The 24,195-nt window shown below is 30.4% G+C and overlaps 3 protein-coding genes and 1 long non-coding RNA gene across 7 annotated transcripts; 3 read left to right on the top strand and 1 right to left on the bottom strand.

Moving 5' to 3' along the window:
• The first annotated feature begins 1,454 nt into the window (after nt 1-1,454).
• Nucleotides 1,455-6,574, top strand: LOC107422191 (uncharacterized). The gene is made up of 10 exons (XM_016031612.4): nt 1,455-1,911; nt 2,204-2,369; nt 2,992-3,053; nt 4,279-4,438; nt 4,526-4,646; nt 5,449-5,530; nt 5,648-5,751; nt 5,995-6,073; nt 6,160-6,210; nt 6,293-6,574. The coding sequence occupies exons 1-10, from the start codon at nt 1,606-1,608 to the stop codon at nt 6,374-6,376; spliced, it is 1,215 nt and encodes a 404-aa protein (XP_015887098.2). The 5' UTR covers nt 1,455-1,605; the 3' UTR covers nt 6,377-6,574.
• LOC107422193 (oil body-associated protein 1A) lies at nt 5,611-15,266 on the top strand. 2 transcript variants are annotated; one of them, XM_060815273.1, is made up of 4 exons: nt 5,611-5,619; nt 12,804-12,959; nt 13,093-13,496; nt 14,940-15,266. In XM_060815273.1, the coding sequence occupies exons 2-4, from the start codon at nt 12,838-12,840 to the stop codon at nt 15,113-15,115; spliced, it is 702 nt and encodes a 233-aa protein (XP_060671256.1). In that variant the 5' UTR covers nt 5,611-5,619; nt 12,804-12,837; the 3' UTR covers nt 15,116-15,266. The 2 variants fall into 2 exon arrangements, with proteins under 2 accessions (XP_060671256.1, XP_015887100.1); XM_016031614.4 differs by lacking the exon at nt 5,611-5,619 and having other exon boundaries at nt 12,664-12,959.
• LOC107422188 (uncharacterized) lies at nt 7,117-11,339 on the top strand. The gene is made up of 7 exons (XM_016031608.4): nt 7,117-7,436; nt 7,650-7,784; nt 7,915-7,970; nt 9,178-9,301; nt 9,423-9,529; nt 9,966-10,035; nt 10,127-11,339. Exons 2-7 carry the CDS (start codon nt 7,703-7,705, stop codon nt 10,204-10,206), a joined length of 519 nt encoding a protein of 172 aa, XP_015887094.1. The 5' UTR covers nt 7,117-7,436; nt 7,650-7,702; the 3' UTR covers nt 10,207-11,339.
• LOC107422171 (uncharacterized) lies at nt 15,199-22,600 on the bottom strand. Of its 3 annotated transcripts, XR_007242341.2 has the most exons (3): nt 21,900-22,600; nt 17,272-17,374; nt 15,199-16,600 (listed from the first exon to the last, which is right to left on the bottom strand). It is a non-coding gene; the product is annotated as an uncharacterized LOC107422171 (long non-coding RNA). The 3 variants fall into 3 exon arrangements; XR_009638193.1 differs by lacking the exons at nt 15,199-16,600; nt 17,272-17,374 and adding an exon at nt 18,139-18,679; XR_009638194.1 differs by lacking the exons at nt 15,199-16,600; nt 17,272-17,374 and adding an exon at nt 19,885-20,159.
• Nucleotides 22,601-24,195: the final 1,595 nt, after the last annotated feature.

Raw genomic sequence — 24,195 nt, 5'->3', positions numbered from 1 at the left:
TTGCCACATTTTGCTTGCTTTTTAACCAAACCAGGGGACTACGGAATAGAGATGGAGCGGCTGAGATGGTGGACTTTGATCAATTTGTTGTTTTGGAAACAAAAAAAAGTTGGTTTATTTGCGGGTCTGGCTTAACCTGTTTAAGAGTTCTTTTTTGTTTTGTTTTGTTTTTTATGAATCCTGAACTGTTTTGGAAGTAAAATGGTGATGGAAAAGATTAAAAGAGTTCAAGGGAAATGATGATTTTATGTAATAAAACCAAAAAGAGAGAGAGAGAAATAAAGTTTTATGTTGAATGGTGAGAAATAAGGAGGCATTATGTTAAAGAGGTACTATATTAAGTGATCTTGTTGAAATGTGTTCTACTGTGTTGTACTACTTGTTTGCTAATTAATAAATTGTTGTTGGAATAATGTTGATGTTACTTGTTAGTTTATATGATTTGGTATTTTCTTTTTGTTAAATAGACTAAATTGAGTTACCTGGAAAATTCGGACAAAACAAGTATGAATGATCATGAGCTCAAATCTTGAATCCAATTATACTAAGTTAATTTGCATTTGGTTTATTATATCTTGAGCATCATTGGGGACAAGATTAACAATTGAATTGAGAAGAATTAAATATATATAGTTACTTCCAACTAATAGCCTTCGATTGAAAATATTTAAGTAAGAAACTTGAACTGATAGATAAGTTGGTAAGAAATTTGAATTCTAATCGAAAGCAGAAAGAAATTTAAACTCTAATCAGATTGGATTAGAGAGTCAGTCGTACCTATAAAATAATAAACATAAGTTAAACTATAAATATAACTATATGCAAATTGCTTCATTGATACGGATAAATATACCATTTAAAATTGTAGAGAACGTGAATCTTTACCTTTCAAACCTTTTTATTCATTAAAAGAAGTCTTCAGTCCAAAAATTTGCAAAAACATCATGCACCCCCTTCCGTCACACCACCTCTACAAGGATATTTACTCTACAACTGGTTTCGCGATCTAAAGGAAAAATTATACTCAAACTCTCAATCCACTCTATCAACCAAGAGTTTTTATTTTATTTTATTGATTCATGTTTTTTTAATAAGAGTGGATATTACAGCTCTATATGTATGATTAAATGCAATTAAATATTTATATTTGGATTATTGTATGAGAGAACATTTAAAAAAAAAAAAAAAAGTATGCACAATTGCAATTGATTGCTACAATAATGAATTTATGGTGGTAACTCATTTGGTATGAAGACGTTCATAACCAGGTAAGATTTTTATATTTTTACCGAACCCATAATAAAAGAAATATTAAAATAATATATATATATATATATATATTTTAAGGTTGGATAAGAAATGCTATCCTTCTATTCAAGAAAGAAAAAAGACTTAACTATATTTGTCTTGTTTCACAGTAATGGGCAAAGAAGAACATGTGGGCTAAGAAATGACACTTGGAATATTCAATATTCAATAACTCCCACAAAAAAAATCTCAAAAACCCAGTATTTTCCTGCCATGTTATCTTCCAAACCATGATGGTCTTTTTGCTTTCCGTTCTTTTTCCTCTACAAATTTTTTGTACGTCAAAAATCCAAAAGAATGCCATTATTTACTGCAACAATTGCATTGGGATCAGTCCCAGGAAGCCTTTCTTTTCTTTCTAAGCTCTTTACAACCACTGAGACCTCATCCACTCAATGTTCTCCATCTGGGTCTCCTCTATTGAGCCCCATATCCAACAATCTCTCAAAGCATTCACCGAGATGTTGCAGCAGAAGAACTCCATGGATTTGCTCTGCTAGCAATGTCTCCAACAACACTGAAAGTTATGGGCAAGCTGGTACAGCCTCTGCTAGAGTACTTCAAGACTCCTCTACCCCTCCAGAGGCCGTTAGGCAATCTCAGGTACGTTTTGTTTTTTATTTTTGTTTTTTCGTTTTTTGCTTTTCCCACTAGCTTGGTGATGAAATTGTTGTTTTGTATAATACCCATTTCTTTGGAATTGGAAGTGGTCATAAGAACAAGTTGATAGCAACCATATTTGTAATGCTTAGGTGAAAGTGTTTCAAGCTAAGAATAAAGAGGCAGAAAAATGGAATGTGTTTTCATTGTTAGGAAAGTGTTTTTGTGATTGTTTCTTTATAACAATAATTGTTTTCTTGGAAATTATCTGAGCTGGTACTTTGTTTCTGCAAAGAATGAGAGGTCCGCTGATTGGGAGGCAGCTAGATCTTACAATGCTAGTGGATTCATTTATGAGGGCAGGGTTGAAGGTTTCAATGGTGGAGGTTTGCTGGTTCGTTTTCGTTCTCTAGTTGGTTTTCTTCCATTTCCACAGTTGAGCCCATCCCATTTTTGTAAAGGTACTAAGTTCCCTCTTATTTTTGCTCACCATCCCATTTAGGTAATTATTTAGGTAATTTCTTTCTCCAATCTTATGCTGAGGATGGTGACTTACATAAAGCTTTCAATGAGGTATGAAGGAATTTGAAGATGCTAACCGCTTTCACTTACTAATACCTTTAGGTTGGAGATGATTTTTTAATGTACTTTGACATAATTGGTCCTTTAAAATGATAAAAAAAATTTTTTTTTCTTTTTTTCTTTTTGTGCCAGTAGTTTTCATGTCACATAGACCAGCTGAAACGAGATATAATTGTTAAATGTAACAACAACAAATCCAAAATACAGATATTTTCTCAATTGACATTTTATCGATTGTTGCCATTTTTGTTAATTGTGAGTTCTTGGTAGGACATATTCATATGAATATGCAAAAATACTAAAGAATGAGGGAGGAACCTAATATTTTCTGTTTTTGCCATTGGATACTTCTTTCATTTCCGAGTAGAATGTTGTTGATTTCACCATTTTTCTGGTTCATTGTTCTCTATATCCATGTACTCACTCTTTGATACAATGGCCATATGTGCTGTTGGGTATATGAATTTATTTTGCTGACTTTCTTTATCTTGTTTCATGCAGAACCAACCAAAAGTATCCATGAGATTGCAAAAGGCTTAACTGGTTCACTTATTTCCGTGAAGGTAATGGATTTTTTACCTAGTTACGTTTTATTTAATTCTTAGACATAAAGTTTTCCTAATATATTAGGTGAACATAAGTTATTGGATAGATTTTCAGCTTTTTACAAATGATTCTCTGTACGGTCAAACCATAGAAGTGTTACTCTCTACTTGTTTATTTTCAAGTTTGTCTATGAGTGACGTAAATCCATTTGGGTTATATAATTATCCAAAATGTGGATAGAAAGCTTTATATTAGAAGTTTAGAATGTTTATAATTTCAGCTTTTTCCCCTTTTAAATGAAAAGTGGCATGTTAAATTTTAGGTAACTTTGCTACAAATTTAAAGTAGAAATGTTGGATTTGACTGCTAATGTTGTCTTGTCGTTCAAAATCCCTTTGTTGTAATTTTTTTGAGTTACAGAAGTTTAGGTATGAATTGTGGTTGCCTACTTTGAGGTTATGCATTTGGCTCTAAAATTGGAGGAAATTCCTTGAAGACTGATATAATGGAGATTTTCTTTCAAGAAGAAAGCGCAAGTGATACATAGTATACCATAAAATTTTGCTGATTCTCTACCTGCTTCATTGTTATATATAAAGATGGCATCTGCTATGCTATCCTTATTCTAAAACTACTTACAAGATGTAATTTTTTAATGGGATACTGCCTAATTGGAAAATCTATCTTAAGAATTATAATGTTAGTTAAAAAATTATTTGAACCATCCGGTAAATTGATGAGGGCAGTACCTGTGGAATGTTGACATCAACAGGGTCCCTCATGGTTGGCAAAATATCTATGATATTGTGTTGGTTATCCAGATGCTTGTTGCCAAGCTGATCATAGTAGTGGTTGATACAAAATATCGTAGAATAAATCAAAATCCACTAATTTGTGGAAATTCAAAATCTTTCTTGCCCCCGCTTTCTGAGGAAGTGAATAAATTTTCAGCATTCACATGACTTTTTGGCATATAGGTTTGAAGATAAGCAGATTTTGAGCACTGATGTTTTCTTTGCTGCTCATGCCTGTAACAGTATTGGTGCTAAGACATACTAGAGGATTAAAAAACAATCAGTAATTTATTATTTCTCTTTAGCACTTTCTGAGTTTCTGTTAGGCTTTTTTATTCACTTTATAGATCTTCCAATGGTAATTTAAGAAACTTTTGATCTTCCTGATTAGATTGTATCTAATAGTTAAATTTAACATAGAAATTACCTCAGTTTCTTGATATTTTAGGTAATTCAAGCTCATGAGGAGAGCAGGAAATTGATATTCTCAGAAAAGGAAGCTGTCTGGTCAAAATTTTCTGGTAAAATCAAACTAGGGGATATCTTTGAAGCAAGGGTGGGTTCTGTGGAGGATTACGGTGCATTTGTTCACCTACGGTTTCCTGATGGTATTTATTTTCAAGTGTGCTTTGACTGTTATACACAATATTTTAAATAGATAAAGTTCTTGATGCCATCTAAAAACATTGAAACAGGTCTGTATCATCTCACCGGACTTGTACATGTTTCTGAGGTTTCATGGGATTTAGTTCAATCCGTAAGAGATGTTCTATCTGAGGGTGATGAAGTAAAGGTCAAAATTATTAGCATTGACAGGTGAGTTTTATCTGCTTCTTACATTATTCAAGTGTTTTCATCTTTTTTTGGCCTTCTGGTTTGACTACTCTAAACGTTGAAATTCATAACAATACTGATAATTCTAAAAGATGGGAACCTTGTATCTATGTTGATTGAAAAGCATGTGTTGTATACTGTTGTACCTATGAATAGATACAGACAGTGCGTTCTTTTCAACTAGGTCATGCTGAGTTTTATGTATAGCAGATACTTCTAAACTAGGGCTGTATAATATCATAAAACTTCCTGGAACCCAATGCACAACCAATGTTTCCTAATCATGCAAGCTTTATAACAAAACTATGTAGAAAGAAAAAATTTAAACCTGTGATGTGTCAAAAAAACGAATTGATCTAGTGAGAGACTTGCTGCAAAACAGAACTTTTCATTTTTCAAATGATTCATATTGTCAAGCGTATCCATTCGGAGTGCTTGGATAGTCATGCATACTTGATGGATACACCTCAAATAATATTAGGACATCACCATTTTCTTTCTTTTACTTGGGAAATGAAGAAAAATGGTCAATTGTAAGGAAAACAACCGTTAGTAAGCCTGCCAGACAAATGGCAAACAAACCAATTACAACAACAAAGGAACAAAACATCTTGGATTAACTGACCAATTATAAACAATAAAAAAAAAGAAAAAAGAAAGAAAGCTGTTGATGGTTTTCATTGTATCAGCCTAATAATGTTTTCTTTACCTTGACTCACTGTTTTAACTTCATTAGTTTTATTCTGTAACCATACATTAATTTCCATTGAATCTATGTGTGCAGAGAGAAGTCCAGGATTACACTGTCAATCAGACAGTTGGAAGAAGATCCACTGCTAGAGACTTTGGAAAAAGTAATACCACAGGTTTGTAGTCATAATGAACTTTGGTGATGCTCTCAAACGTCCTGCCTCAAGTGGGAAAATCAAAAGGAAAAGAGAAAAAAATCTCTCTTAGTTACTGATGAATTTGACATGTCACAGGATGGCTCAGTTGGTTCTGATTCCTTGACCATTAGCGATGGCAATAACATTGAACCTCTTCCAGGACTCGAAACTATATTTGAAGAGCTACTACGAGAAGATGGGTATGATTTCATCACTCCTTTGTATTTGGTCATGTCATATCAGTTTCTTTGAAACTAAGAAGTGACACAAACTTATTCTGGGATCAGAATGCGAACACTTTTGATTCAGTGCATGCAATGCATACTAGGGCTTGCTACTCGTTATGTTCTCAAGATATTAAAAGACAGAGCTTGGTAACTATTTGGTTTTTTAAGAAACTATTATTGATAATTGTTTTTGCCTTGTTATGATATCCGGTCCAGCATAAACGATGTAAGAATCAGTCGCCAAGGGTTTGAAAAAAGGGTGGTTTCACAAGACTTGCAACTTTGGCTTTCAAACGTGAGTTCCTTTGGTTAAAACGAAATCCTCATAGTTGAATACCTCCATTTTCTCATCTTAAACATCTTCATCTTATGTTACCACAGGCACCTCCAATTAACCAGAGTTTTACGCTTCTTGCTCGTGCTGGAAGGCAGGTGAGGTTCACTTCCTCTATCAGTCTCTCTGTCTTGCTATATCTCTTTCAAAACAAATTTATGTGAAATCCTGTAATTCCAGGTGCAGGAAATTCAACTGACAACATCACTTGATCAGGAAGGCATAAAAAAGGCATTGCAACGAGTATTAGAACGAGTGCCGTGATTGATATCTACTGAGTTTCATTTGCCATACATCTATAATGGTGGTAGTATTTTTTGTACAGAAAATTACTGTGACTTCACCAAAAGAAGTTCACTGTACATCATGTTAATAGGTCAAACATTTACAGCATGTTTATTTTTCCTTTCTTAACTTGATTGCAGAAAGAAACAGTACATGAAATTTAGTTTACATACTCAACTTCATTGCCAACAAATTTTAAGAAGCAGAAATTTTATATTACCAGTCTAAATCAATTTCTCTCTTCGTACAGACCAAAAAAGAAAATAGTAAAAGAACAAGAAAAGCCAAAGAGGTTATGGATAACTTTTCATAAAAAGCTTTTAGTGTTTGTGAAAATATTGGATATATAATGATTAGATTACCTACTTTCCAACACCTACAAAAATACTTACTTCTTCTAACCGTCTCAATGTCATTCCAAGCCCTCTCCATTGTCTCCTATAAAGATTTTTTTTTTTTTTTTAATATATTTGGTGAAAAAAAATTGAATCATATACATTGCTTGTAGTAAATTAGGATAAGTTTTGACTATCATTAAGATAATTATTATCAAATGCTTTTTATTTTAAAGCATTTTAATTTTTTTTTTTTAACTAAAAGTCAAAAAGAGACAATTCAAATGAATAGTACATATTATCACGTATAAAACACCATAAATCATTGTTCCCATAGAATAGCTAGATAAGCAGATTAAAGAAAAAAACAAAAAACACACACGAATTATTGTATGCTACAAACAAATAAGTGAGTAAATATATAATCAATTCTAATCTAAATTATTATTTTTTTTTTTTTAAGTTTAGATTTTTGACCCTATAGGGAAAAAAGTGATGAAAAATTCAAAATATATCATCTTATACCAACTTGCACCTGTCTTTTGCTCTAAACTTCAAACCCATTTCTGTCTTTTCGGACCCAGCCACTATTAAACTCCCAAAGCAAAGCCACCGGCCTCTGTAAAGAAGACAAGGTTTCGAAACTCTCAAGCTTTTCCGTCCGCCGGTGTTTTTGTTTTTCCCATCCGATTTTCGCTTTCCTGGTAAAGTTTTCTTTTTCTTCTTTCACTTCCTTTTTCCACAAAGCTTTCTAGGGCTTTTAGGAACTCTGAAGAAAAGTCAAATTGGGGGAAATCTGATTTGGCTGAGCTATAATTCTGGCTTAATTTTAATTATTTTATTTTATTTTAATTTTGTTGATAAAATGAAGCAAAAATTGAAAAGTTTTTAACTTGGATACTTAATGGTTTTTCAAGGTTTTAAGGAAAAAAAGAACCCTTTTCTCAGTTTCTGAGCAATAAAGAAGAAAATGCAGCAGAGAAAACCTGCATTAGGGAGGCCTTCCGGAACAGACGGCTCAGATTTCTCCTATCGCATGGTTGTTGACTCTCGTAAGTTTCCATATATAATTCCACATCATGCAAACTATTTTTCTCGTTTTCTCTGACTTTCTGTTTTACCAAGCAGTCTTTGATTTTTTTTGAAGTGATTTATTTATTTATTTATTTATTTGAACTCTAGGGTATCAAAGAGTAGCTCAAGGAAAATCCCGCCTCTCTGCTTTGATTTCTATTCAGGTACATTATTTAATTGTTGTCCCTGCTTTAGGTTTTGCTATATATCGCTTGGTGTTAGCCAAAATTTATGAAGTTCTATTAATTGAATCATGGTTTGGCTGAATTTCTTTGAACGGGTTTTATCTTTTCAAGATAGAAATCATATGCAGCTTGGCTGGCTTTCTAATTGTGTAATTTTTCAGTGAGAATTCTTGAATTCAAATTTCTGTTTAGTCCATCAAATATGAATATACATATATATATATATATATACACATTTGTTAGCCAGCCCATTCTTTTTATATTGAACTGACATGCTGAGCGAGCGATGCTAACCAAGCTGGTTCGATAACGGTTATCACATCAATGAAGGTTGAAACCATCTGTTATGCAATTAACATGTGGAACTGTATGCACCTTTAGTATAATATATTTTTGGTTTATTTCAATTCAAGTCATTATCCGAGATTTGATGAACCGAACTCATGCAACAGTCCCATTTGTATGTAGTAATTGTTTTAACTTCACACATGACTATCCAGTACATAGTCCTCAGAAGATGAGGAATTCTCAAAAGCCTATAAACCCCACCCCAAAAAAAAATAAATAAATAAATAAAAAATAAGAAAAAGAAAAATGGAAAGTGGCGTTGCACCAGTTTACAAAACCTCCTTCAAACATAAATATGATAAATTAATCTTTATAAATAGATATCTTTAACCTTTTTAGAAGACAATGCCCAAAAAGAAGCCAAGAACTAAATTTGAGCTCAAAGGTCAGAATGTCTTAGAACTTTGTTTGAGACCAACTCAAAACTGCATTCCTAATCCTAACTTCATCTTCTGCAAAACAGCTTCATCTTCTGTTATGAGAGATCAACCCAAACCCTCCATATCTCATCTTGTATTGGGATCCGTAGAAAGGACATAGAAAAGTTTATTATTTCCTTATATTCTGATTATGGGTAATTCTAGTTATTTTTCTCAACCCTTTGACCCAAATAATAATAATAATAATAAGAGTTTATTCTCAACTCAAGTCTCCAAAACATCTTTGTTTCACTTCTTAATATTTTGGGTGACTAATAATAACTTCGTGTTTTAAAACTATGATTAGGTAATAAGTTTATTAAAAAAAAAAAAAAATGTTAAAAACTTTGTATGTTTGTGAAGTTTAACATTGAATCAATCAAGTGGCTATATTTGAGCATCTTCATTATTTGCTGCAGGCTGTCATTCAAATGGTAGGAGTCTTATACGCGTTTTTATGGAAATCAAGGGGTGAAGGTCCCAATACGGTTGTTATCTCAACTGTTGCTGTTGGTTTTATTTCTCTGATAATTGGGGAGTTAGGTTGTCATCCAACTCTTCATTTTTTTTTTTTTTATCTACTTTAATTTAATTCACATATCATGTAATCTTCTTTTTGTATGATTCAACACCAGTTGTATGATTTTGTCAATTTTACTTAAAGGTCGAAGGCGCAGCCGAGCAAGTTTCTTGAAAGTTTACATGGTTTTATCATCTACTTCAACATTTCTTACCATTGCCTATGCTGCCAAGGGCAATCTTATATTAGAGGTAACATTATCTATGACTTTCCATGTTTTGATTGTCATTTAGAATTTTTAGAAATAGTTGAAAAATAAAATTAAGAACACTCAAATACTAGCAAAAGCAACATAAGATCCTAAAAATCCTGCACTCGGTTTCTAATAACAAATTAACCCAGTGAACTAACAATTAAAGTATTAAAAGACCCGAACCATCCAAACTTATTGATGATATAATAAACTATAAGTTACTATATTTTGAATTACATAAGTTTTATTTTATTTTCTCTTGTTGGATATGGGACACAAGCAATACAGGACGAAACATTAAGGCCTCTTAGCCATGCAAACAGATTGTGTGCATCTTTTGTCACTGACTGCAAGTTTGTATGTGTTGGAACATACTTATAGGAAGCAAAACTTATTGTCCCTGTCTTATTGTTGATTGTACCTTGCTAATTTAGGTTATCAAAGATCCAAGTGACTGGGGTGCAAAGAAGTTTGAACTTCTTGAGGTCGCTCACACTTTGCTAGGTATGTGCCTTTATGTCCTTTGCTAATACTACTAGTTAAAATGATAATAACTATATTGGATAAATTTAAGCCTTGATTTTATATTTCACAGGATTTCTGATTCAAATATTCGCTATCAAGACAACAATTTCTCTCATCCACAATATGTCTCCCCCCAAAAGAGCCTCATGATATTTACCACTTCTAACCTTGAAATTATTCTCCATCCCAATGGCAAACCACCGAGTTGTCTACGGACCCTCTCCATTGTCTCCTACAAAGATACATCACCGATATCCTCCATAATATCATTTGGTTAAGTCTGCGTTTTTGTCTCTTAACAATTTTTTTTTTTTTCATATTATAATGCTTTTAGTAAATTAATACAACTTTTGACAATCATTTCATCAAGTCTCTTCCTAACAAGGAAATACTTTTCTACAACATGTTTTTCATATTACTTTTCAGTAAATTAATTAGAACTTTGACAAATTAAAAAACTCTAGTTATTGTTGAGAGAGACACAAGAGGAAATATATATTTATCATATTGCCTTAAGCGAGGGTCCGGAAACTGGTGGGTCTTGCAGTCAAGCCCCCTCCTGCCTCTCCGTCTGACCCGAGAAAACCTTTGCCGCCATCCGTTATCTCTTGGGGTAGTGAAATCTTACACTTATAATGACCAAGAATGTCCCTTTTGGGTATTCTTTTCTCTGCCATGGTTCTCTCTTTTCTGAGTTCTGGTTTGCTTCTTGTTTTTATCTTAGTGGAAGGTGTTTTTGGATGTTCAATCCGTAGTTCTTCTAAATACAAAAGAAAGCCAAGAGAGACATCCATGGCCAATATAAATCTAAGATTTTACTACGTTAAGCAATATAATAACTTACTAACGAATATATATATATATATATATATATGATAAACATACACGGTGAGGAAACCATAACTCCTAATCGTATCTGATGCAGAAAAAAAATAAAATAAAAAAATCCACTAACCCATGGTCACTTTTCTTTATGCGTAAGGACGTTATTTATTTATTTTTTTGGTTTTTTTCTTCTATGGGAATTGCGTTTATATATTTGTAGATGTTCTAAATTGTAGTCGAAATATGATTAGAATTAATACACTTGTTGCATTGAGACGGGATTATATTTTAACAGAGTTTGTATTATAGTTTACTACTAGTGTCTAGATATAAAGGTTGTAGATGTAGCAGATTAGAATTCCTTTACGGATAGATTTCCAAAGCTTAATTGACATGTTAAGCAAAAGCAATTTAATATAAAACCATAATATACGTGATCTTGATCTTTATTCTTGGGATCTGGTGGCCAAGATTTTTAATTCTGTTATGAGAGACTTGAGAATTTTATTTTATTTTATTATTTTATTTTTAATATTGGGGGTGGGGATTGGAATTCGGGTTATTATTATGGAAAGCCCTAGTCGTTACTATTAGGCTGTAATTTTTTCCTTCTAATGGGTTATATATAAGTCTACTCAGGAGAGTGAAAAGAGAATATATAAATAAATTCTATTTATATCATTTAAAGGGTTTATTCGTATATGAATGAATTGGTAATTGATAAAATAAATTACAATTATTTATGTGAGAAAATTTTGCACACTTTTTATTCGAACTTGCAAATTATCTGTTAGCATACTGTGCTTTGGAACAGTAAGTCTAGTCCGAAAGTTACCAGTTTCTCATGCTCCAAATTAAAAAATAAAACAAAACAAATTAGTTAATAATGGGCACCAAGCCATGGAATATTTGTTTATAGTATTGGGTAGGAGATTCGAACTACGAATTAATGGCTTTTATCATGGGATAACCTAGGGGATGCTTGAGTTATCAATTATAAAAGTTTTAATGCGGTTCATTTTTTATTACGAAGTTGCAACAATAATAATTTAAAATCTAAAATAATTTGTTACCAATAAATAAATGAAAATGGTTATTTGTCATTGTGAATGATCATTAATTAAATCTATAGGCAAATAATAATTTAAACGGTTACTATTAAATAATTAATTTTTAAAATTTTAAAATAAAAAATTAATAATATTAAATATTTAATTAAAATTTAACATACAAAATAGGGAAGATTAATAAAAATTTCTACATAAATAAATAAAGCATGTAGTGAGAGGAGATTCTTTGAAGTTGGAATGCCAACTAATAATGACAAAATATAGCAAATATTAAGCATCAATTTTTTCTTTATAAAAATGACTATTTAATCTACCAGCCAACTCTATTGTTTTGTTTTTCATATTAATATTAAATAATTTATATATATAGCGTGTGCATATATATGTATAATCTGTCTATATACGGACGTCTATATGTTTTTATTATGTAGATTTATTTTGAAGAAATTATCTTCAATAGTATAATATGAAGATTAAACTATCGTCAATATTATTATACAAAGATGAATATGGATGATAATTTTTTAAAAATTATTGTTTTTAAAATGGTACCATAATACGATAATATAGTCATTTAATTTTATATATATATGAAAGAAAAAAAAAAAAAGGATAAAAGAGAACGTAGAGAATTTTTCTGTATAAAATGAAATAATTTTGGCAGAGCCATAGGCAGCTGAGTGTTCCCAAAGAGGGGCCGCGTACATATCCACGTGGCAACTGAACCATGCCACGTATACCACATCTCATAACACGCGTAAGCCTGCATGCAAGTCTTTACTTCCTCTTAAAGCACCGAACTGGTTTCCCCAACAGTCCGTCGAAGCTCAAAAACCCCCCAAAAAATCTCTCTGTCTCTCTCGGAGGAATTTCATCAAACACCAACATGACAACTCGCCCAGCAGTCCCCGGCGAGCCCACCGATACTCGCACCAGCCTCGTCGACACGACCACCGCCGCCGTCCAAGGCTTCGGCCCCATCAACAAGATCCACCAGCACCTCTGCGCGTATATTAATCTCTCTCTCTCTCTCTCTCATTCTATACATATACATATATATATATATATATATTGTTTCTGTTTGTTTGATCGTTCCGTACACCAATGGCGGTCGATTTTTGATTTTGTTTCTGCTCTGCAGGTTCCACTTCTACAGCCACGACATGACTCGGCAAGTGGAGGCGCACCATTACTGCGCGCACCAGAACGAGGAGATGAGGCAGTGCCTGATCTACGACGGTCCGGATTCGGAGGCTCGGCTGATCGGAGTGGAATACATAATATCGGAGAATATGTTCCTGACGCTGCCGGAGGAGGAGAAGCAGCTGTGGCACTCGCACGAGTACGAGGTGAAGAGCGGGGTGCTGTTCATGCCTGGAGTTCCAGGTCCGATACAGAGGAAGGACATGGAGAAGGTTTGCAAGACTTACGGCAAAACCATTCATTTCTGGCAGGTTGATAAGGGAGATACTCTCCCTCTTGGAATTCCCCAGCTCATGTATGCTTTCACTAGGGATGGCCAGCTTTATGATAATCTTCTTCGAGGTATACTTTTATATTTATACACTTTTTGATTATAAATTTGGTTTTATCATATAATCAATAGCGGATTACATATAATCTGGTGATCATATGTGTATAGGACTAGTGCTGAGCTATAAAATTAAAGAGGCCTTAAAGTGAGTTTCTGTTTTGGAGGCTTCTTTTTTTTTTCCAATGAATAAAAAAAAAATAACTTTTACTAGGAATATGTTTATTTAACCAAGAATCAACAACAACACAACAATTTTTAATGGGATATAATTTTAATAAGACAAATTGTTTACCAAATAAAAGTTTATTAAAAGTTTACATTGTTGCAGGGCTTGAGGTGAAATGTGTTATATGTGTATATATATATATATATATATATATATATAAAATTAAGTCACTCATCAAGATATTGTTGAATTTTTTATTAGGATTTGTTTTTTTTTTTTAAATCAATATTTGAATCTCTTTTAAAGACAAGTATAAAACTTAAAAAGGATAATGTTTTATATGAATCCCATGGATTCCTTTTACCCTTTTAAGATTTTAATAAAATAAAAATTTTAATATTTTATTAAATTTATATATAATTTTAAATATATTTTTAAATTTTAATCCTTGAACAACTAATAAAGGAGGTTTTCAATCCATTAGGATGTAGACATACATAAATATTTTTTATCATTGTTATAATATCTAATCTAAGTGTGATAATAATAATATCTAATCTAAATAAATAATATCTAATCCAAGTGTGGTGTTTCGAAAGTTAGGACCTTATGAATTTAATTGTAAAAGGCAATATCAAGAGACAATGTCATTTGGACAAAAAAAAAAAAAAAAAAAAAAAAAAAAAAACCAAACCAATGATCTAAAGGTGAAATTTTATATTTGTATAGATGAGAAAATAATGCTAAATTTTTCTTTATATTTTGTGCGTTTTAATATTATAACATGATAATTGATAAACTTGTCCAAGGCTCACCTTTTGATTTTACGGGAAAAAAGGCTTACTTTTTTATCTTATAATTTATATAGAAAAATTTTACTATAATGTTCCGGTGTATAGTTTAAGAGTTTTGAAACTTTTTAACGAGTGAATTTGTAACATAAATATACAATAATTACAATGACATTTTACTAGTTTGCTTACGTTCTATTACATATTAAGAATTCTAAAATGGTGATCTTTTTTGCATGTTTATGGGGATTAAATTGATGATTAGAATAATTTTGATGTGGAAAAATCCAAAATGGATGATAATATTTTATTGAAAAAAAAAGTAAGAAAAATAAAAACGAAGATGATAAAGGGCTTTGTTTTATGTGAATTTTTAATATTGGGAATAATAGTTTATAATAGTTTTAAATTTAATTCTGACAATGTTTTGACTGGTTTTTTTTTTTTTTTTTTTTTTTTTTTTTTTTTTTTTTAATGGGCATGAAAAATTGTGGTAGATGTGGAAAAGCGAGATGAAGTAGACTTTGATAAGGAGAGGGATAACAGAGCGTACATGTCAGGGCCAGTGCACGGAATTCATCCAATGGCTAATGGACGAGGGAAAGGCCTCAAGACTCAGCTCAGAGAGACTGATAGCAAAACTATTGATGTGGTTCCAAGGGTTTTTGTTTGAGTTATATAATAGTATACACATATATGTGTGTATATATATATATATATATATATTATATGTATCCATGTTTTATGTTTTAAGTCTTTTTGATGTGTGTGTGTGTGTGTATATATATATATATATATTATATGTATCCATGTTTTAAGTCTCATCTTTTGATGGAATTTGCAGTCCTCTTTTCTTTCTTTTTCTCAATAGAGAAGAGGGAATGCATAGTGTAGCTAAACATGCATGTTATGTAGTGTTTTGTGAAAATATAGTTCTGCATTCTAATAATATATATATATATATATATATATATGTATATTACTGAAATGCACTCTTATAATTATATTTCGGTAAAATATTCGACAAATTTCTAGTGTTAAGACATGAAGAATCTGAATTAAGAACTGCCACCTCCACAAGCAATAACTTTTAAAGAGATTCAGTTTTCGAAAATCTAACGAGCAAACTACAAGAACCAATTAAAATTACCCTTTGTTTTGTTAACATTTCTCATAATAACCCTCCTGCAGAAGCATAAAAACATTGTTTACAATATGCACAACTGAATCACATTTTACGTATTTTACGAAAAAAAAAAATAAAAATCACATTTTTTACAATATTATGAAGAAATTAATTTCAAGTTCCAAAGGAGGCCAAGAAAAGTTAATTGACATTATATACTTGAGTTGACACCTAATTTTTATTATAAATAGACTGATATTTTTGGGTTTTATATAATAGCAAAATGTCCAATTTCTGTTGCACTTTATAATTATTTTTGTCATTTTTACATGAAAATATAGTGTTGTTTTGTTCTTTGATATTAAGCATAGCAAGATTTTATTTACCCCCAAAAAAAAAAAAAAAAAAAGGCAGGCATATCAGTCGGCCGACAGTCAATAAAGCTTTTGTACTAAAGTTTGACCCCACTGTTTATGATACATCATGCTTTCTTTATCCTTATCCACTTAGAACCAATAAGAAAACTCCATTAAAAAGCTTTTTGACCTTTTATGTGTTGGAAACTTGCCCACCATGTTCTGATCTGCAGCACTGCCTTCTCTACTTCCTTGGCTTCTTTCAACCCTTCCCCTGGAACCCTTCTTCAAGAAACAGCTCCATCAAACCCATGTCTATCTTCAAAACCCAGACTTCCTACCTACCATGGGCCTCATTGTTTGTGCACGCAATTATGAGAGATCATTTCAAAGGTATATGGTAAAAAACCCAAATGTGAGAAACTTATTTAGGGCATATTATGAGAGATCAAATTCAAAGGTATATGGTAAAAAAACACAAATGTGAGAAACTTATTTAGGGCATGCTCATCATGACAGTGAACAGAATAAAAGAACATTTATAACTTCAACTTCATTCCATTTGGCTGGGGGGAGGCCGGCTGGAGAAGATGTCCCGGCATTTGGTGATGGCACTATGTATAACAGCACACCGTGGTTGCAGTCATGGTTTTCAATGCTTTTGATTGAAAGTTTGCTGAAAAAAGGAGATGGGGTTAAAAGTTATATAGCATGGAAATAGGAGCAGCTGCCATTTTATGTTTGCCAAAGGCTAACCCACTTTGTATTCCTTGCTGTTGTTCACTTCAATTTTTGCTTAATTACTTTTAGGTTAATTACAGTTAGTATTTTTGGGTTTTAGGATTTTGCAATTTAGGTCAACTTTCAAAAAAGTGATTTGGATGTTTAATTTTTTAATTTGTTACATATTGGGTATATTTTCAATTTGGCTAAACAGATTGATAATATTAGCTTCCTAATTTATTTCCTTACAGACTCTACTAATTTCAATTTATTATAAAAATATTCTTAAACAAAATTGTTATTAATTTGTTTGGTAAAATTGAAAATTGGATCATATGTGACAAATTGAAAAATTGAAGATTTAAATTACTACTTTTGAAAATTGAGAGCCTAAATCATAAAATTCTACAAATCAAAAATACCAAAATATGCAATTAATCCATCATTTTTTAATATTAATTGCAGATATGTAGAGATTTTATGTTGATCTTTCTCTATTTATATTTTAATTTTAAGAAAATTAAAAAGAATATTTAGCAAATGTGTTGTTATTAGAACGATATAAGTTGATTCATAGAGCCACATAGATGCAAAAACAAAGTAAAAATGGAGAAAGCAAAACACCTTTGCAGCAACATAATCCATAGCATCTGCCTCTGTAAGCGAGCTTCCATGTTTCTTAACCACAAACGCCACAGGTATCTCCCCGCTTTCTTTGTCCATGGTTCTGAAAATTATGGAAATTGCAACTCATTCATTCAAAATATGTATATTTACACTGATATCATCCTTTTCACTTAGAGGCACTAATTCTAATGTTCAGGTCTCTTTTGTGAAATTTTGATTAAAGAAATTGAACATGTAAATATATAGTGTATGCAAAGAGTTTTTTTTGCTTTTTTGGGCTAAGCAATCTGGGTGAATCCAAATTTTTGAAATTTCACCTGGATTGAGGTTTGAATCTTAAATTTAAAGATGCATTTTCAATAGTTTTATCATTGAATTAAACCTACGAATACTTGGGTGAAGCCAAGTTGAATGTTTGATTTGAGTGCATTAACTTGTGTGTGAGATTAACTTCTTGTTCTATGTGTTATAAGGGCCAAATTTTGCTGCAAAAGTAAGTGTTGAGATGTTTTAAACCATATTTTTAGAAGGAACAATTAAAGAATGCATTCTCAAAAACCCTGGTTTTTTGGATTATATATATATATATATATATGAACAGAGAGAGAGAGAGAGAGAGAGAGAGAGTTAATCTCTTGGGGAACTATCTCTGAATTTATCAAGAAGATTTAATATTGTGAATAATAAAAATATAATCCACGTTAACTAGTCTATTTAGTTTTTAATTTTCAAAATTTATTTTTCATATTAAAAAAATCTAAACGGAAAAACAAACCTTTAAAAGATTAACTAATAAAATAAATATGAAAGAATGCAGATCCCATTTTTATTATCTATATTAACATGTCTTTAGGAAATAGTTCCTAAGAAATTAATTGTTTATATATATATATATATATATATTATACAGAGGGAAAAAAACAAAACTACAAAATCAAATCACGACATATTCAACTTCAACTTTTGTTGTTATCAAACAAAACAACATTACAACTGCATTAATAATAAAAATAAAAATAAAAAGGGAAAGAAAAAAAGGTTGAGGGGATTCGTATATGTCGTTCAGATGGATCAGAAGGCACAAAAATAGCTAGAACTAAATGAGGAAAAGTATGGAAAAACATCTTGCAAAGTATTTAACTAGGGCTAGGGCTAACTTCCAAAAAGGCCAGCAAGGCCAATTTCTTGGGATTCGGGGGCGGCAAAGAGTAAACGTGGGGACTTGGATGGGGACACAGCATAACTAAGAGGGGTCGAGCCATTACTGTTAGGCTGAGGCAGAATGGGTGGGATTAGGTGGTCCAGGATGCCTAACTTTGAGCTCTCAGCCTTTCCACATGATAGATCTTCAGGCGCTCTACCTTCTTTTTTATCCTTGGAGATTTCAACCTATCAAAATTTTTTACTGCTACCCCAAACCACAGAATACATTTTCAACTTTAGTTGCAATATGGAATAAAAATAAATAAATAAATAAAATAAAAAAAGAAGAAGACTATAGTAATTAGTTTGCCATATAGAAAAAAAAAAAATCAATGTTTTAAAAGGTGTAAGGCGTCACAAAACGGTAAAGTCAAACTTTAAATCTGACGAATCTAGATCTGAAAAGACGTTTTACATGTATATTATTATTTTAATTATTATAAGTTTACTAAATAAATGAAATAATTTATATTTTAAATGTCAAAATATATATAAGTCTATATTATATTTGTATGTGTAATAAACATGAATTTGTACGTAATTAATCATAATAGATTTATGAAAATTCATGTTATTCAAGTTTCTAACAACAGATTAGTTTCAAAACATATATATTACAAACTTACAAATATCTAATAATTCATAGATTAATACATATTTTAACTATTATCATAATTTAACTCTTGTCTAATTCTTTATCGGACTCCAATTCAAAACATATATGTTTTTCAATTTTTTATTTTTGAAAATATGTCTTGCAAGTTGCAAGTTAATGGGAATAGCGGGCTAGCCTTTTATCTTTAGCTCATTTAAACTTTAAGAACATGGGTTTCTAAATGAAAAAAATTGTGTGGTGCCCACTTTTGTTTTAAAAGTGTATTATTTTATTTCATTTTTTCTTTTTTTTTTGGGTTAAATTTTCTCTCTAATTTCTTAATCCTTATATATTATGTTTTCATTTTTTTTTTGTTTAACAAAAAAAACTTAATTTAAAATTTTTTTCCATGTTTTAACAATATTTTTTTTATCTTTTTATTTTTGTAATTTTTTTATGAATTGTTTTTTAATATTTTTTAAAAAATAATCTTAGAAAAAAAATTTGAATAAAAAGACTCTCCTTTTAGCACTTAGACGTGCATTAGGTAGTCAACATAGCGTTGACCATTTTTTTCTATATTTTATTACTATGCAAGACATTATCTAAAAGCATTAGATCTAAACAATGCATTTTCCCACTTTTTAAAATACTAAAAAAAATAGACTAGAGTAATTAGTTTTTTCCTCTTTATCATTGAGAATTCTTTTTTTAAAGTAGGTCTCATTCCAAAAACCTCTCTCAAACACTTACTACCGAATTACTCAAAACTTCTATCAATAACAAAAATGCAACAAATTTAAAAAAAGAAAAACCAAAATATTATTTATAACATGTTATTGATATGTATTAATATGTATTATTTATAACATGTTATTCATATGTATTTTTTAATAACATGTTATTAAAATCTTTCCACTTTAGACTGCCAATCTTCCCATACAAGCGACAAGCAGTCGTTGCAAACAAGTCAAGAAGGGCTAAGAAACATCGTGATTGCTTGTTTATGAACCAAGAACGAAGCCAAGGTGTAGCGATGAATCTTTTCATATTAATATTGGTATTTGAATGGGAGACCTGGAAGCACCTATTCAACACTTAATACCAAATTCAGAACTTCTCTTACAAAAATGCAAAACATTTAAATAGAAAAATAATACAAGAATGCTTACAACAAATTATTAATATTTGTTTTGTTTCTGTTCTGTCAAATTATTTAATCATCCACTGATCTCTTGGTTGAAGAAAATGTCAATTATTTTTTATTGTTAATATTGTGTGTTTAAATTATAGCTTTCTTTTCTCTCAATTTTTTTTTTTTAAACCAATGTGTGCATCTAGATATATTCATTAACCCTTACTTTCTGCCTTTGGATGTAGTTATGATATGAACACAAACTAGTTTTTCTTCCCACTAAATTAATAAATCTGACCTAATTAACCTTTTTTGTTTTTTTTTTGTTTTTTTGTTTTTGTTTGTCAACATGACATATCTCTATAGGTTTTGATATTAATATAAGAGTTGGTTGTACTTTGATATCTTTGATTTGTAAGATTTTGCAATTTAGATCCTTAATTTTTAAAAATAACAATTTAGATTTTTAATTTTAAATTTATTACAAATTGATCCAATCCTTAATTCTCACTAAACAAATTGATAATAGGTCTATCCAAAAACTTGAAGTAGAATTTGAGATAGAAGAGATTTGGATGTTAATTAATGAGGAGAAAACAAAAATGTTGCAAATTTATTTTGGCCAAAATTGAAAATTAAACCAACTTGTTACAAATTTAGAAATTGAGAGTTTAAAGCACTACTTCGGAAAATTGAAGTCTTAAATTATATAATCCTACAAGTCAAGCGCATAAAAGTGTATCTAACCCTTAACAAAAACTAGTTTTTATTTCCTCTAAATTAATAGATCTAACCTAATTAAGCTTTTTTTTATTTTTATTTTTCTCCTTTTTGTCAACATTGCAAACCTCTGTTAAGTACCCTTACCCTTACTTTTAGCCTTTGCATGCTGTGGAACACATGTAGGGTTCTACTATTAACACAAGCCAGTTCTTCTTATTAGCTTTTTTTATTCTTTTTATCAACATCAAAATTCATTACAACTGGGAAAGAGAAATTTCAGCTAGTTTAAACTACGAACCGGACCAAGCCTACAAATATTGGCCTAATTAACCTTGGACATGTAAAAACTAATTTCTCAAAATGGACTACGAATAATAATATGTTTGATAGATCTTAAACTCTAGGAATATCTATTTTGTTGGAATACTTATCCATTTATTTTGAAAAATAGTTATTATCCGTTTCAAGAAGCTCAATTGTTATTCTTTCATCTAAAGAAAAAAATATTTTTAACATATTTAAAATATATTCAAATCAAAATTGATTATTTTAAACTAAAAATACATAAATAACTGTATTTAATTAATTTTCATCGAATTTGATCTTTTTGAAAAGAAAAAAATGTTCATACTAAATATTAAACTTAATTTAAGATACTTACCAAACATATAAATAAAAAGATCTATTTATTTTTAAAAATTTTTATGAATAAATTTTATATTTTATAAGGAATAATTGTTCTCTTCTATATACTAAACATGAACTAAGAGTTTGAGAACTGCAATTGCACATACTGTAAAGTTAAGGGGTTATATATATGAAAAAGAAAAAATAGAGAGAGAGAGAGAGAGAGAGATTGATTGATTGAGAGAAGAAGTTCAGCACAACAAAATGTAAAAAATGGATAAAATATTTAAAAGACATTGATGGAAAAATGTAACTGTGAACATGCATGGGTAGGGATCTAACCTGAGCAGCTGGAAACCTGTACTAGAAAGTTGCTAGAAAACCACACACATCCATCAATGCATACAAAAGTAGTCTTTTCCTCCATCATTCGTCAGGTAAGTTCAAGTACTGCATCTAGTTAGGTTCTCAACCTAAAAAGCATAAAACATGCATTCATTTTTCTGCAAAATTTTTATGTAAATTAACTCGCATAAAACTTGCCAATTTTAAAAAAAATAACTGTCATAAAACTTGCCAAATTTAATTTATAGATATATACATACTCATCAAAAAATTTATTATACCAGACAACTTATATTGTCAGATTGGCGTTTGATTACATACCAAATAGGTGAAAATTTCTATAAAATACAAGTAAATGAAATTCAGTGATATATTATTCGAATTACATGTACTCATCGTAGCTAAATTAAAATAATTTTATACATACATACATATATATATATATATAAAAGCTGTTGATGAGAGAGATAGAATATAATATTGAGGATTGATCATCAAAGATAAGCAGAGGAAGAGAGAGGGTACAGCTTCATAAACTGATATCATATATGATGTTCATATATAACTGCAGGGAAACAAATTTAGAGGTCACTCAGAAGCTGTACTCTCTCTCTTCTCCTACTGGTCTTGATGAGTTGCATATAGATGGATGGAGAGAGAGAGAGAGAGAGAGAGAGAGAAAGAAGGGGGAAAAAAAAAAACACATTAATAATCAGATTCAGATTCAGTGCATGCATTTACAATGAAATGTGTATGTGTTTGTATATATAATTAATTGGAGAGAGAAAGGCTGATTTAAAAAAGTTATGTCTGGCTACTTGGTCATGACTTTTGAGAGTGTTCGATAAAAGAGTCGTGGTTGGTTGGGCCCCATCCTGCTCGGAATACGACATGCTCAATAATTCAATCAGACAAATGAATTGCACAGTGAATAGCTTGACAGCAACTTGAAATTTCTGGTAAGTTGCAACGATCCCCACGCGGATTGATTATTTGTATTAATTCCCATTTTTAAATTTCATTTAGTAAGCTGCAACGATCCCCACACGGATTGATTAAATAACATTTACTGCTGGGAGACCAAGGAAAACCTCAAAACCAACTACATTATTTATTTACACCTATATATTACATATGAGACATAAATAAATTATGTAAACCCTATCTGACTTCCATTTTAATTTGTTGCTAATTACTTGTGATTCTTTTAACCATTAAAAAAAATAAAATTGGAAAGAAAAACAATTAATATATTTTGGTTTTTCATTAGAAATTAATAAAAAAAATTTCCTTCTACAACACTTTAATCTCTGACATGGATATGTGAAATTGAATTATCCGTGAAGATGCGAAATATTAACGGCTAGACGGTTTAAGTGTCTATTCGATAGAATTTTTTTATTTTTTAGTTTTGCTGAAAGCTTTACTTTAAGAGTAAAAACTATTTTATTAAAAAATAAATATGTTTGATAAAAATAAATAAGCACTTATTGATAAAAAAATCAGTTTGTTTAAATTGTTTTAAAAAGTTCAAATTTTATACTTTAAAAAAATATTTTTTTTAATTTATATAAAACGAAACAAACATTTAATACAGTTTAATAAGTATTTAATAGAATTTTTTTTAATTTAGAACCAAATACTTTTTATCTTTTTAATAAAAAATTTTTTTAAAAAAAATCCATTATATAAAACTTTATAGGTTAAAATTCTATTTTCATCAACCATACCAAACGGATCCTAATATCCTGTGCTATTTGGAGATTGAAACCTTTTTATGTAGAAATACCACTTATTCTAAAAGTTTAAACTATGGATTTTCATTTTTTTTATATTTTTTCTAACATTTTCAAACTCTAATTTCAATCTTCTTTAAATATTGAGATATAAAAAAGGGAAATATATATTATGCTTCAGTATTCTCTAAAATCATTTAATTTTGTTTAGGGGCTCTACAATCAATTTTAACAATACATATGAGACATAAATATTGAGATACAAATTTTCTAATTTTAACATTATGATATCCCTTTTTTTTTAAATAATTTCAAATTGGTTCAAATCTATTAAACATAACAAGAACCATGAATTAGGAGTGATGTGCACATCCATGTCCTCCAAAATTGATTTTCTGATTTTTTTTTTCTAATTTTCTCCATTTAAAATAAAAATAAAACATATTATCCTTAAAATCCAAATGCACCGACTGTTTATCCCCATGGAGAGGCATCAATGGACTTGAAGTTCTCGCCTTTATGTTGACAGTCTGAGCAAACATAGAGGTTTTCATAAA

This window comes from Ziziphus jujuba, chromosome 3, assembly GCF_031755915.1.
Source record: "Ziziphus jujuba cultivar Dongzao chromosome 3, ASM3175591v1".
In the NCBI taxonomy this organism is placed as follows: Eukaryota; Viridiplantae; Streptophyta; class Magnoliopsida; order Rosales; family Rhamnaceae; genus Ziziphus; species Ziziphus jujuba.
The sequence above is the reverse complement of the archived record's forward strand: the minus strand, read 5'-3'. Positions and strand labels throughout refer to the sequence as shown.